At 45.1% G+C, this 16,276-nt stretch overlaps 1 protein-coding gene across 10 annotated transcripts in view; it reads right to left on the minus strand.

Moving 5' to 3' along the window:
* Positions 1-16,276, minus strand: part of LOC121591914 (serine-rich adhesin for platelets) — a 171,583-nt gene that overhangs the window by 18,434 nt on the left and 136,873 nt on the right. For all 10 annotated transcript variants that reach the window (XM_041912991.1, XM_041912989.1, XM_041912985.1 and 7 more), the window contains one exon: positions 2,319-2,370. In XM_041912991.1, coding sequence (XP_041768925.1) covers positions 2,319-2,370 — 52 coding nt within the window. The remainder of the gene's footprint in view (positions 1-2,318; positions 2,371-16,276) is intronic.

The following is a 16,276-nucleotide window of genomic DNA, read 5'->3' on the forward strand; positions in this document are numbered from 1 at the left end:
GCGGGGGGGATAGCCGATGAATTATGCTTATTGCTTCTCCACCTTCGATAATCGATAGGCCCCACCACAACCGCTACACAGGCACCGGAACTTTACGTCCCAAATACGGTTTCACAATTTGTTTTGCTTCGTATATGGATATGGTCACCGCACTGATATGAAGGATACACAACACATTCACATACACTCTGAACACACTGAATAGTAGGGAAACACCCTTCACCCTTCTTGCGTGCAGCGTATCTGCTCTCCAACCTTTCTCTCACAAAAAAAAGGCACGTGCTAGCGCGTTACGTTCCAGCGGATGATATGTAGACCTGTGGCAGTACGCGTACAGCACCGGACCACTCCGGAACCGGATCTGAGATCAGGCGAAAGCACCACAGCGCACCGGACCCTCAAAGTATGCAACCGAAACCAAGCCAAAGAGAGAGTGAGAGAAGAGCGAGAGCGAGCTGCGCCGCACGAAAACGGCCAGAGAGAACAGCCACCATCGAGTGCAACGGAGCATTGGAGGATAATAGCCCAGCAGCTGCTGGTGTGTGTGTGTGTGTGCCTGGGCCAGGGAAAACGGTTCTAGGAGTACGGGCTCTGAAGCTGAGCAGGGAGAGGCCACCGACGTTAGCTCAGTTCAATACATTTCGCACCGAAACCGGGCACGGCACAACGACCGTGGACTGGCTCGGTGTCTCGGTTGCACATGCTCCAGACTCTTTGATGTATTCCACCTTCCAAACGGAGAACGAGAGGAAAAGCGAAAGAAATGGAGAAGAGCAGCGAGAGAAAGAGAGGCGATCCGAAAAACTCCGAAAAGTGCCAAGGACCGCGTAGAAGAAAAAAAAACAGAGAGAAGGAACAGGACAAAGCAAACGCGCACGCTGATGAGGAGTTGGATGCTGTTATTGTTTGGAATGGACGATGGGATAAAACTTAGTGTGGCAGAGTGAACGAGACGAACGTGGAAGGGCTGGGGCAGATGTAGGTGTTTGTGTGAGCCATCTGTTTTCGATGGCTCAAGCATCCCGTAGGATAACACACCGTAAGGTGGATGTAATCCTTGATTGAAGAACAACACAGAACGGAGCGTTTTTAGGGATTTTTAAGGCTTGAGACAGGAAGAAACGATTGAAGGTTTGTTTAAAATCCATTCAAAACGCACCAACTTCTTGCATCATCATTAAAGAGCGCACAGCGTGACAACAAGCATTACACCTATTCGCTCTTCATCATTCAAAACGTGCGAAATGCACTTTGGAGCCACGATTCGCGCAATATTCGCCAACAATGGCACTCTTGCACCCCTGTCAACTGGGAAATTGTTGTCGACTATCGGTATTTCCTGCATCATCATCCCCATGGTTTCTCCGCTTCAAGTGGAATGCAGTGTGGTAAAAATGAGCAAAGCTTTGCATTACATCGAGTGCAGCCATATGACGCTGGTTTTTGATCACAAAACAGCACGCCCCCGGGGAAAGTTCTTGTGCGCTGAGTAACGCGGAGCTCACAAAAACACATAAGGGTGGAGATGATGATAATCCAGCTCAGGGACAGCTAGCGTCGATACTTTATGGGAGGACCCACTCAAGTGGAATTGCCGTACGGGTGTGAGAAGTAAAGAATCGTTGGTTGTTAGGGGACAGCAGGTTGAAATCGATAGCGATTTTTTAGTATAAAAAGCCATTAGAGTAATATATTTTGCGTCAAACGATGCATAGATTTGGCGCTATTATATATCATCAAAAAAGCTCAAGATAAACGAGTTCTCCTTATTTGTGTAAGGCCCTCTCTTTACAAGACTTCTAAAAGACTTATAATTACATGAAAACCTAATTATCAGACGCGAAATCGTTGAAAATGCTCGATCCTGACTAGATTTGATCTCACGCCGAGTGATGCACATAACCTAAGAGTTATCGATGGCTCTATGAGAGCGTAATCTCCATCTGTGTTTAAATTGGAAACAAATAGGTTGATTCCAATTGGATACGCGATAAAATCAATGATCTGTAGCCTCTTTGCGACATAACAAATTCTAGAAAGGGATGCCTTGAATTTCAGGAATAAAACATAAAAAAAACACTAGATACGGTGTTTCTTGTAACGCAAAAATGAACGAAAATTCCTATTAAAATCTGAATCAATTAACACCACATAATTCTTAGAACCATTACCAAGACGTCAAACGGCTAACCATGTTGAAAGTTAATTTCCTACAAACATCAAATTTATCCAGCCCGAAGCTATTACTTAGAAGGAACTGGTAGCCCATTAAGACACTGCCGGCAACCGGCCGACACCGGTCGCTTCCGCGTACTTACCGCATTCGATGTAAAAATAGCGGACAGCTCCAGGTCATCCGTCGTTAGGTTGCTGCAAGTAAAGATGGGTAAGAGAACAGGAGAAAAACAAGGATATTAATTGTACTGCCAATTGTGTTGTTCGCCGCCGGCCTGGCGGGGTAATTTCGAGGATACATTTCCCATGATTAATTAGGTAACTCGTGCCATCAGGGCGAAGAAAGTGTAACGATCTAATTGAGTTGCGTTGCTGCTTGCTACCTTTCTTTTTGCACATTTACCGTTCACCGTTAAAGTTTATTGGTAATGTCGTCAAATCATTGAAGGGTCAGGTATACATCAACTTTGTGTTTACTTCTTGTTGGTAAAGCACTCAGCGGGGGAGATGTGACCTTCTCAGTAGGACCAAAACAAGACCGACGACTGACCACCCCGGTTAGTATCCGTTCAATTGAGCTGGCTTTCCTTTTTCGAGGAATAACCCTTGGATGGCTTGCCTGGGCAATGAAAGTAAATATTTTATGTCCACCGAAATGTCCGCCAACTGCTGCCAGGGATGGCGTCGATATCTCACTTCATAAATTAACGTAAAAGGAGGAGAAGCGGCACTGCTGTGGGCAGTTTCATCACAGGGCGGTTTAGTGACCAGTTTGTTGTCGTAAAGGAAACCTTTGGAAGGTTTACCTGTTGGGATCTCGCAGGAGAGACGGTATCTTGTATCCTAAATGATTCCTTTTTTACGCACTAGCACACACAGACATACACGCGCTCTTTCCTAGGAAGCCGTTTCAATGCGGTAGAAAGATATTCTCAGTATGTCCAGCAAGGCACTGTAAAGAACAGAGGATTCCGGACAGTAAAGGTACCGCCGGATTGTACACAGAATGCTTTTGATTTTTATTGCGGCATAAATCCATTACACCGGCGGCGGCGTCGGCGGTGGCCACAAGTGAGCAAATAAAGGTAAAACTGTATCCCAAACACGGAGGCTTGCTCACTTGTAGAGGCCTGTTAGACCCATTGATGGGAAAGAAATTCTAGTAATAATTTTACCACCGATCCGGCCGAGCCTCACGGAGACGTTTTGTTCTTTCCTTCCGGGTGGTCTCACACACTTACACACAATTAGGCGCGGGGAAATTATGCCTTCAGGTTGGAGATCAAATGATCCGATTGGACAGGATGCCGAAGAACTCGGCAGGATGGCTGTCCATCGACATTCGAGGAATTACGCTCTAAAGCGTGTGAAGGGCGCCGCTCTCAAAGTGGCAGTGAGAATTGAGTGGAAATTGTCCAACCGACCAAGAAGACCACACAGCAAAACGCGGGCTTTGCGGGTTGTGTTTGATGCCGGTCAGGTCGTAAAATCCATAATAGCTAACACGATTACCTTTCCGAGATAAGAATAGGTGCAAACGTAATTTCAAAGTGCTCTGTGTAACAGGCAAGCCCTCTCATCACGGTATCATAACATCCTTTAACCCCTTTTTCCCCATTCAAAAATGGACCACAAATAGTCGGTGAATAAGTGCGCGAGGAAACTGTTTGTCAACATCAGCAGGACACATCTGGACCCACAGACTACAGTACATTTGGCTGGGTCAAAAACACGGTGAGTCACGGTAAAACTGCTCCCGATCTCGCTTTAAACCCTTCACCACAATGTGGAAAGCGCGTCATATTCCCACGGCTCTAAGCAAAAGCCGCGCGCGTGCCTTACGTGTCGCAAAACAACGGACGCGTAACACATCGTTTAAAATATCTCAAAAGCGTGTGCCCCGCATCATGCCGGGTCAGAGAGACACACCGAGGAGGAATACAAAAAAAAAAACAACCCAAAAACACACAATAAATAAAGATTTGCGAAACGTCAGACGGTGTTGTGCGCGAGAGCTGTTCATTTCAGCAAGACTCCATGACAAGCAAGTACCGTGCGCGCCTAAGATTGTCCCACACGAGAAAGTGGTGAAGACGGACACCGAGGTTTCGGTTTATTAATAGAGTAGTTTAAAATAAACTATAACCGCAACACCCGTGAGGCATTGCGCCGGTTTGATTGAGTAGCGAACTTCCTTAATTTCAGCATCTGATTCACACACACGCAGCAGCAGCAGCAGCAGCAGTGCACAAGAAACAGGAAGCTGGTGCATGTATGCATTTTTATGGCATCGTTCGTGGAGGGATAGGTCTTCCCCATTACGTGGTGTAAAATGTGGCGTGGTGCGCGTGGTGGATTGGTGCCTGCAGGCAACGAGCTGTGAAAGGAAAATGTCACAATAAGAAAAGTCTAATAATAGTTTTATCGCAATTTTACCACCTAATTACCATATTGAGATGAACTGTAGATTACGGGTAAAAAGGGATTTTTATTACAATTTGACGTGTAACATTATCTTTAGCATTTACCTCACACTAATCAGAGCAGTTAATTGATGTACTGTAACAAACTGAAGGTCCATTTTCCTGTTTGCTTCTTCATTTCCCGCGTGGCCACATTTTACGTGATCTTTCCCGCCCACAGCTGATCTAATTCGATCCAATTCTACGCTGCCAGTGAGCAGTAATTCGTGCTTGTTGCCCTCGCAGCACGTCTTCTCAATCCGTAAGAGTCCAAAAGCAAGCCAATCAATGGTTCTACAAATAAACACCACAATTTCGCCCCGATGGAATTGTTTTTACACTTGGACTTGGCCAGCGCGTGTGAGCGTGCAAAGGAAAAGGCGAACGATCTGTTTTCCATTCAGCAAAAAAAGGATGGAGGCAAGTATCGCAACGGAACCAAGCAAACGCCAACGCCGTACATTGCACATGAAAACGCTGGTGCGCTGGTTCGTTCTAGAGCACAAACACACGTGTTCATTTCGAAAATAGCAAATAATCACCAATCGTCCGACAAACACTGCAGGCGGAAATCGTCTACGATCGTCTCAATCATTGCGCGACTACGATTTGATTGTGGGGTTGCGGACGAATCTTGCAGCCATGGGGCTCAATTGCAGACCCGATGGTCCGATCTGTTTTGTCTAATGCGTGTGCCATTTTCTAGAGGTCAATGTAAAAAAAAATGCGGGATTTCTTCGTACGGTAGAGGCAGACTAGTAGCTTGACCGAAAAGCCACCTATAAATAGCACAAATCGACTCCTCTCAACCATAGGTCAATTGGTAATCTTACCCCCTTTAAACCATTAAAATAGCTCCATCCACGGCGCTCTGCAATGTAACAGCCAAAGCCTTCGTATCAAGAATGCATCTCTGCATCAGAAATCCATTAGCGAGAACCATGCTAACTCTAGCCCAGCGACTCGGGCCCAGAAAGACGAGATAATACGGTAGCATGGATAGTGCACCGTGCTGCTGTGCTCGCGGTTCTAGCTACTTTCTTCAGGTTATCTGGCAAAGATCAAATATTATAAAAATGCTACCATAAAAGGACGACAGTAAGCTAGCGAGATAGCATGCGAGCTGCAGACATAAGATAGTGTTGCGCGCACACAGCAGGACAACGACGATGGGAACTTTGCATTGGCAAGATGGTTCCCCGCCCATCTGGTTCTGGGGTTGGATAGAGCAGGACATACCCTCACCACAACCTCTGATCCCGTGCCGGTAGCCAGCCACTGCTACTGTGGGGGGATAAAAGAAAAGAGTAAACAGCAACTGATGCAAGATAAGCACCAGAATGCATGGTCGTTCAGAATTCTGGCCCACATGATGGAACAGATGAACTCCCACCACCGTAACACAGATGATGATCAGTATTGCTGCTCCGGTTTGCCATCTTTGATTAATCGAATACATTCAATTGTATCGAAATGCTGTGCCAGTTGGGTGTCTCGGTTCACCCAAAAACCATTTCGTTCTGCACACTGGCCGATACCGCAGAACAGATGTGCTTGAGTTCGTTTACGGTCTCTTCTCTTCATTGCTGGCCAGCTTGCCCGATGCCCAAAATACACGTCTCCCACACGGCGCGTGACGCAGTTTCCCAGCAGAGATTGAGTGTGGGAGAGAGAGATTCCGTACAGCGAGTTCAATGTAAAACCTGTGTGAACGGGCGCGCTCGCGCAAAGAAAAATTGGATCAAAATTGTGTCTTGTGGTTGGACGTGTTTTCTGTTCTGGCGATGGTTTTCTTTTTGGTACGTACACACCAACGCCATCACATGGCGTCGATCAATCTTTTATTTCCCTTTCTCCGGCACAAATTTGCGTACGCTAGCAGGAGCAGCGGGAAACAGTGCCACGCCGCTGTTAGGAAAAATGGTTAATGGTAAAAGGTTTATTTTTGCATGCAAGCAGCGCATTATCTTTACAACGAGTGTTGTGGAGTGCGATGGAAAAAAATGGTACATAGATGTCGCACCGGCACGTCATTAGTGATATTTGCGCCCGTACCACAATCAATCAAGTTAATGGGAAAGTGTGTTAATAGTATGTACAGAATTGATAGCCTTAGGGTTGTTATTGTGTACTTTTGCTTTTTTACTGATTAAAAGTAAATGTTTGATGTGAAATTGATGGAAATAAATTAAATCATTAAATTTCATAAATTTCAAAAATCCAACAAATACATGAAGATACATAGACAAGATACAAGAAGACAAGAAGTTAAAAAAGTATAACAAAAAATATGTACAGAAAAAAAGATATAAGCATTGAAAAGTTCCAAGATAATAATAAAATTTTTGGAAATTTTTACTTTTAATAATAAAACAAAATATATAATTGCATTAAAAAATACAATGAAAGAGTGTAAAGTAATACGAACAAAAACACTCAAAATGGAAAGTTCAATATTAAAAAAAAAAAACAATTTAAAAAATCAAATGAAGTAGCATTAAAGCTTGAAATCATGTTTCAAACCATTTAATATCCATGAAATGTGTTTAACATAGAAAAAAGCCAAACGTCTTGCTTTGAATTCGCCAACAGAAAAGGAAAACAAACAATTTGTAAATGGCAATTTGTGCGATTAAATCAAACCATTTCTACGCGTGTCTGTGCACCAGTGTACTGAGCAAATTCGACTAATTTGACAACCATCATTAAACATTGTATGAAAAAGGGAGAGAGAGAGATAAAAAAGCACAAATCCTCACTCATTCCAACCCATTTACTCTATTGCATCGAGCTACGAGGGTGAAATTAAGTTAGCCATTAAGTAAGAAAGTCGGAAATGCAACAAACACACACACAAAAAATGCTTGCAAGCGCGTGAAGCATAAAATTAGTTCAGGCTGGCTAAGGAAGGCACAGTGATACGCAACACAAAGTCGTCACTGGCACTTTGCTCCGGTCGATTACTTACACCCTTTCCCTGCGAAGGGTTGAATGAAGGGTCGAGCTTGGTTGGGCGATCAAGCTTGAGTGGAATGTTTAAGGTGCAAAAAATGATAAGCAGGATATGAAAATCTGCGAGCGATCGATCATACGTTTGAACGAGCGAAACAAATTTTGCCACCACGATGCGATCAGTGTTGGATAGGTCGGAAAAGTGACTACCAAAGCAACGCGCGGAATAGTCTTTTTACGTCGTTCGATGCAACCCAGGCTCACTCGAGGCGGAGGAGCTCGGTGATATAAGAAAAGAAGGAAATGCAGCAGCACCCCGTACCGCGTACAGCAAAACCCAAATAAATGGATCAAACACTGTGAAGCTGATGGGATGGTTGTGGTCCACCCGGTAAGCGCACCCTTCGCACCATCAGGCAGGCGCCCCAACACACTCACACATTATGCTCGCTTTTCCTATGCTGCTACGGTTCGCCGTCTATTGCATAAGACGGCGAGAAAGCCGCGCTTTACTGCAAAGGAGAGTTTATGTGTGTTTCTTTTCGGTTATGGACGATTTTTTGTTGCTGTTTGGCTTTTCGGGCAACTTCGCTTCGATGTTATGATTGGTACGCACAAACACAAACACGAACCGAAAGCCACACTCCTACTCCTCCTTCTCCTCCTCCCCTGCCTTTATGGTGCATCGTCCCCCCTTCTTCATCCTCGCTGCTGCTGTTGCATTTCTCCTCGCCGTTTGTAACCTTCTGCCGAGGTTATTGCTGCTTTGTCGCTGGTCCTCTCTGCCGGATGCCGGACATACCCTTCCGCTGGTTCGCATGGATGTCTAGCGTGGTTTTGAAAACTCAAGAGACGACAACATTGTCACGCAAGCCAACCCCACACACACACATTGTTTACGTCTCCGATGGGGTTGACCTGTCGGGCCGTTTTTTTCCGCTGCTGGACGCTGTCTCTCTAATGTTTATGTTTATACCTTTTGCTTCTGCCACGACGGGACAGGAGGTTTGGAGAGAGAGAGAGAGAGAGAGGGTTTAGGAAGCGACAAACATACACGAGGACTGCATTACTGCGGGCTATTGACTCGAACGGCGGTCTCTTTTGGTATGGTTGGACCGTTGGGCGACCTTGTTTTGGGAGGGTGGGTGTGTTTGCATGCTTGGCGCATTGGCGCCGATAGAGCGACGGGAAATGAGGTGGCAAGGAACTGTAGTGGTGCAAACATGCAGTAAAAAATGTGGTTTAAAACTACCCCAAAAAAATTACGCTGTGGAGCGAAATCATTGATCCGTCGTATTTCGTTTGAGTCGTGGAAATTGATTTCCGTACCAGAGAGGTCGTTGTAATTGGTAGCTAATTTCTTGTTGGAATACACAAACCGATAAAGTACATTCGTTTGCTTGTAAGATTTTGAGATATTGCAGGAACTGACATCAAAACTGGGTACATTCGATTCAAGAAGAACGTTGCCTGATGATTTTGGATCAGAAGTTGGCACCTATCCAAGAAACACATTTCGCTTGATTCGAATATCCGCTTTATTTAGAACCTTCGCATACTGCTTTTCCGTTTCATTTGAAGAACCATTTTCTACACGTCAAAACACTCTTGATTTCAATGTTTCAAGGTTCACTTCATTACCGTGTGTTGATTATTTTAATGAATTTTAAAGCACTATGAAATCGAGTTTTTGAACCGTATAATGAGAGTCAGGGTTTGTGAGCGACCTCTGTTGTGAACGTGTTTACATCTTTTTAAACCCTTCATAATTACAGATAAGCATTAAACAGTTATGAGATTTCGAGTTGATTCCAGGAACTTTGAAGTGCACGATAAGAGCGAAACATAAATCTTCCCCTAGTAACAGCGGTTAAAATTTTGAATTGCGTAATACAATTTTCTGGACATTGTTCTGAACGAAAAAGTGTCGTTAAGCCTATCTTCTGTTCATAGAACCTTGACCTGTTTTAAAACACGCCTTTGATGGCACACACTCCTTTCAAGATTCTGTGCAATAGTCCATCACCATCCACCATAGCTCGCTCAAGTGGTTACAGCAACTATGCTTGTTGGCTTGTGTTCGATCGATATCCGACAAATTCGCACGTAACTCCTCGGTGGAGGTTAAGCAAATCCGGGCGGCGGTTTTGTTCGTAACGAAACTGCACACTATCGCCGGCATCGAACACCACCAGACACAGATCACGGATGGATTTGTAGGACGGTTGTAGTCAAACATAACGATCCAATTGCCGGCTTTTGCACCGTCTTCAAGTGCCGGCAAGCTCTTGTAAGCGGGCGGCGTTTACGAAGGCAATGTCAAATCCACTTCACCTGTACACTAAGTGGTGTAGGTAAGTAGATTTATTAAACAAACCGTCACACAGTGCACAGTGCAAAGAGGGCATAGAATATAGTTCCAACAGTCAGCAAGATTTTAACCATATTGCGGAGCATCAAGAGACGCGTATAGAGAATTTGTAATTTCTTTCAGTGAATCGATCGAAGATTTGTGGTTTGATCTTGCACAACAGAAAGCACACATCATTTGCAGTACCGATTTCGATAATTAAAGCCACATGTGGTGCCCATACTGCCCCGCCTGCGGCTTAAAGGCAGAGGCGGAGTAGTGGCAACTTGTAAACAACGATCTTGATATCGAGGAAACAGTCAGACATTCCAAGCAATGCGGGAGAGATCGCGATCAACCGGCATCGTTTGAATGGCGGCGTCCGGGGCTGGCGAATGGAAAACTATTATTTTCAAACGATGTGTGGTGGTGGAAGGGCATGCACTTTTTTATTAATCAGTTTTATTGATGAGTTGTGCCGTATAATAGCCCGGAACGCTTGAGAATGTTTTAATTACCCCTCAGAATCCCGATATCCCCGTAGGGAATATGAGATCACGCTCTGGCAAAACTAGAAGTGTAAACGTCATTCGGGAAAATGTGATGATTATGCATCGCTGATGTTGCTGCTGCTGCTGCTAATTAAAATCAGCAATTCAATTTAAAGCGCCACCGCGTAAGGACCTAACTGCACGCAATCACGTTGCTGAGCGGTAATCAACACCGACTTCCACGTTAGATCATGGCAAAATGGGTTGGTGTGATGCAAACTGTACGGTTTCCACCAGTCCAACACAGTTCCACCCTTTGAAAGGGAGGTTAAGTGTAACCGCGACGTAACTTGTACGAATTCTTTCCATCCCTTGCCGTGAATTATGCAGCCGCCGCTTATTGGTACAGTTTTACATCGTCCACGCCGAAGTGGAATCGCATTACAACAACACTTTCACTCACCGTCGTTCGAAGCTGTGCAGGTAATGTCCACCACTAAAACTGTTCCTTCTACTTTGGGTTTCTTCTCTTCTGAGAGATCTGCCAGAGAAAAGAACTAGTAGGATGGGCTGACGGTCTAGTCAAGGTATCGAATAAATTGCAATTCAAACAGGGGGGTGGTTTTGCGGTTTCGCCATCTTCAGCTGGTCGTGTCAGCTGAGGCGAAATGGGTTAACACCAGGATCGCTGAAGTGGGGGAGCAGGCAACAGCAGAAGCGCGAATACAAGTGATTACACAACCGCGTCAACCGAAGGTAAACCATCCGAGCAGCGATCGACCGCAAAACAATCTCTCTTCCCAATCATCCAGCTCCTGCCCCGTCGTCCAAGAGAACCTATGCGCGGACGTCTGGAAGGGGCGCAACTGTCAAACTGGCAGCGTTCCAATTTCGAGCCGGGTTTCTTCAATGGACCGCAATGGGTTTGTGTTTCGCATCAGGTGTCCCAGAGAGACGTTATTGAAGCGCCGTAAATAAATTCAATCGAAAGACAATTTATTCCAAACCTTAAAATGGGGCTGTCACCGGGCTGTGGTGACGAATTGCATGTTTTAAACACCTTTTTTGACGTTTGTAAATTGGAAAAAATCAAGAGAAAGAAGCCAAGAAAAAAGCAAAAATCTGCTCCTTTCATAAAACAATTTATCCAGCTTTTGCTGACGAGTTTCTGACCCAAACAACAACGCTCTCCAACCAATTTTCCCTTTCATTTGGTAAACCACAGAGAAGGAAATTCTGTTCCGGATGAGCAGGCATGGGTCACTTCCGCTGACGCACAGCCACTAGGAGACGTGGACAGCATCCGGTTCGTAACGGCTCCACTGGTAGCAGTTAGAAGTCTTCCCTTGCTGGTGAGAAGAAGCGAGGTTTATGCCTTCCTCCTATAAACGGGAAGGATTTTACATCCCACACGGCTTTGCGGTCATATGCTCACTCTTTCACCCTCCCATTTGTTTCATTTGTTTGGATAAGCAAGCAACCATGCGCGCGTTCTAAAACCGATCTACATTATTTAACACAGGCCTTTCGCCTAAACGAACCAGCCAAGCCGAGTCGTCTGGGTCGTTAGCGTTCGACGGACCACTAATTACTGCCGTGCGCCAAACGGTTGCAAATGGTCGTGTTTATTAAAATCGCTTCCATTTTACGCTCGGCGCAGGAGATGATGATGGGTGGTGATAGAAATAGTCAATGATCCGTATGATGGACGGATTGGAAAGCAACTGCACAGCGTTTTTTCTTCGAGCCATCGATTTCTGAACAAAACCCCTAACGAACGGATGCAAAGTCTTTACCAGTCTTTACGCACGAAACAGAAAAAAAAAGGAAAACGGTTGGTAGAGAAAATATTGGAAAGGTTGGATAACAAACTCGCCTTTTAGTCTTCTGGAAATGTCAAGTGGGAGACTTGGGTGGGTTTGAAAATAAATTGCACTACACTCGTACTAGCACTGCCAGATGGAAGAGGACGAGTTTTCAGTGAAAAACATTTCCCTCCCTATGGCACTTTCGGTGTAATGTACTCCTTGTAATATACCTACTACTACCAACCATTGTTGCTCCTCTGTTGGTAGGTGAACATGTGTTTGCCTCAACCATCACACGACACGAAAAAATCCAATGCGAACAGAGGCGAAGAAATGTTGTTTGAAGAAATAAATAAACTTCCTGTTTCAAAGGCCACAGGACGGCCCGTATGCCTCCGAGGACCCTTTGAGGATTGAAGATAAACATATGGAACGTTCCGCATGAAAGGATCTGCAGTTGAAAGATCGCAGGAATGGGCGCAGGAAGCGTACGCTTAAAATCAATATTCCCATATCCGCAAAGTCTGGTTATGCCTCGCGCGGGAAAGAGTTCCCTGAGAAGCTAGGAAAGGCCACTTGTGCTTGCTGGCAGACAGCAAAGCTTGCTGATGTTTAAATAAATTATTCACATCCAATTCCAACCGGCACACGAGGGCGAAGGCGAAGAAAAACAAAAACTTGCGGTAAATCTTTCACAGTCTGCCGCTACTCACAGAAACTTTGGTCTGAACCTCTGACAGTCTTTTTCTCTCTCAATTCCAGTGTGAATGAAAATACATTCTAATGTCTACGTCTGTATGTGTGTGTTTGTGTGGTTTTGTGTCTCTCTTTCCCCGATTCTTCCGGTTTTCTGCTGACATTCATAACTTTCCTGGCCCAACCACCAACAACCTGAACGACCTTTTTCTCTGGAAAACCAACAGTACATTAGCTTGCCTCAGCAGCATCCGGCATAGATAGGCGGCAAAGGATAGTTCTCGCGATGCATCGGGAAGGCATGACCCAGTGTCTACAAAACAGGAATGATTCCAGCTTCTTCGGTACCACATCGGGTATAAGGACAGCGAGGGCTGACTGTCGTCAAAACGCTGACGTCGCTACGGTACAAGCTTCCCGACACCGGAGCGAATCAGAAATTGTAATTGAAGCGAGAAGATAGAGCAGAACATGGGAAAAAAATCTCCCATTCTTGGAGCCATTATTTGTAGCAATGCGAGCTACTGAGCGCGTAGAAGAGTGTTAGAAACTGCTGAACGAATTCTGGAGCAAAAGAGGGAACCGACAAAACAGGAAGTTATTGACAGCGTGAAGGTGGTGAGCATTCCAGCGAGGCCAATGTTTTCCAGAGCGCTGGGAGGTCTAACAATAAGGTCGGTGTAGTGGCTCGGGTTTGCTCTAAATTATTCATTTTACGATTATGGGGGTTCACACCATCATCATGAACCATCCCCAAAAGCAAAGCAGCAGAAGAAGAGCGCAGAGTTGCTACGGGATGCCGTAAGTGCGCAAGAACAATAACTTGCTGGAGAAGTGCTGATAATTATTTTCTTATGTTGCGGTAGGAAGTGAAGAAGTTAGCCAGCCATTGTTGGTTGCGCCACTGTACGCCAAAACGACCAGAGATTGGCCTAGTTTCGCCCTGTTGGGTGCGAAGCTTTGACAAGCTCTTGACACACTGAGGTTTGCCAAGAGGCTGTAGAAGTGTTTTTGATTCAACTTCAACTTCAACTGATCTTGGGTGGAAAATATGGCGTGGAGTAGAATGTAAGTAAAACATGATGAGTTTTAGTTACAATTTTACCTGTACGGAAGGTCATCACTTCAGGAGAGTAGAACATGAAATTTGACCATCGTTCGAAGTTTGGCAAGCACTTTATAATTACACCCCTTCTGGGAAGTGAGAAGAGCCTACCGAGAAGCAACCAGGCTGCTGGCTAAGGTGGGTCCGGGTTTAGCTTCATCCGCATGAACGAACGCATGTTTTAGAACGTATTTCGCATGACGGAAAGAAAGCCCAGCCCAGCCAGGCAGAATAGAAATATGGCATCGGATGAAAAGTATAACCCAACGGACGCCACTCTTGGATCATCCTCATCATCTACAGTTACGGTGCAAAAAAGCAAAGCAAACCAGCCAAACATAACATCAAAACCGACAGCTTAGAACGATGATGATGCTTGTGATGGTGGTGCTTGTTTCGCGACGAAACGGACGCACTCGAGACAAGGGGCAGAGATTTAACGCTGTACGTTTGGACGTTTGATCGAGAAGATGCGCCAGAAGAATCGTTTCATCCGGCCAAATAGCAAGAATAAAACAACAGCCGGAGAAAATTGATACTCACGAAACATGGAGACACAATAGCAAAGAAAGAGCGAACAACAGAAAAGACAATGTCAAATGCGAACCCGCGCTCCGGATGCTCAGAAGAAGATTCAAATCGTTTGCAAACGAATTGAAACTTGAGACGACCCAAGCAGCAGTTGCGATTTGCTGCACACATATACACACACACCTCATCATCCAGCAGTTGGTTCATGGAGCCTGCAATTACTGGATGATGGTTGGATGACGGCATTAAAATTGCACGGCCCAGCATGGCAAGCATAAAAGCTGGCCTGGCAGCACGCACGGTAGAATGAGATATGAGATCGTGTGGCAAAACAATCCGTGCTGCCGGGTCTTATCCCGAATCTTATCCGCCCGCGGGGTTGTTCCAGGAATCCAGCCTGTTGTTAAGCGTAATCGCTACCGGCAAAAGGGCTGAAGGTGAGTGATAACTCTAATTAGAACGGTTTATTTATGAGCAGGGAAGGGCCGGCATAAGTACAAGCGACCGTCAGAGGCCCGAAATTCGGAAGCCTTCCCAACACTTCCCGGCGAAGATATGCTTTACTTTGCTGCTAATGATGAGAAAACGGTCACATGAAACGGTCGAGACGAGAAAATTAACAGCTTTGCTTCAATAATAACAAGCAGATTCGTATGGAGGCAGTTAAACTATATACCCGGCAAATCATAACAACCGATCCGACACATCTGTAAAAAATATTAGTTTCAAAATTAGAGTTGGAAAATACGGGGGTGCCATATAAAGATGGTTTAAACAGTCCCCGACAATATATCTTATTAACTGTGGGAAAATCCACAACTGCACACAGTGTGGCAATGGGCACATCGCTGGTTTGGAAAAACCCTCGTGAGTTTACAATTAGCAGCCAAATCGACCTGCTGCGGTGCTGGTGTTTGTGTACAGTTTTCTTTTGGGAAACTCCCAAAAAAGTTCTGATGATGTCCCTCAAGTTGACATTGCACCGGATGTGATGGCCCACCACCGGTCGTTCATAATTCTAAAAAGCGAGAGAGCAAGACCCTTTTGTAAAGAAAATTTCCTTTCTGTCGCTTCTCCCTGCATTCCTTCACACACTGGAACGAATCAAATGAAGGGAATGGGTCAAAGAACGATGACGTAGAAACCTGTTCTTTGCTGGCTGGGTGTCTTCGGCTCATTTGGTGGCTCATTTACGGGTCCGAACGTGAGTAAAGCATGGCCAGAGGGCAAGACGCAATGACCTGTGACACGTTACGTTACACATGTGTAACCTTGAGGGCGAAATGGAATGTGCGCCTGTGTGTTCGTTGAGGAAGGTGTACGTTAACTCCAAGGTTCATGTGCAGTTAATGTTTACGAGAGCAAGTGTCCACAGTTACGTGGCTGAATAAAGCAGGGAAACAAGCGTTTTAATAACCATTTTAAGGTGAGCGCACTTACGCTTTACCAAGGCTGTGACATCTTACGTGACGTGGTTCATTCAAAGTTCATTGTGTTGAAATTTTGAAACAAAAAGAAGAGTTTTGAAAACCATTATGAAAATGACGTTGCGATTGCTTAAAACTGGGACATCTTTCCAAACTAAAAAAAAGGGTAGCTTTGAATGGAAAAGAGGTGAGACAACTTTCAAAAACTGCGAGCGTAGAGGCTGATGTTATTCAGTGAGCTGGCGCACCGACAGTGATCTAATTATTCGTCTCAGGTGC

This window comes from Anopheles merus, chromosome 2L, assembly GCF_017562075.2.
Source record: "Anopheles merus strain MAF chromosome 2L, AmerM5.1, whole genome shotgun sequence".
In the NCBI taxonomy this organism is placed as follows: Eukaryota; Metazoa; Arthropoda; class Insecta; order Diptera; family Culicidae; genus Anopheles; species Anopheles merus.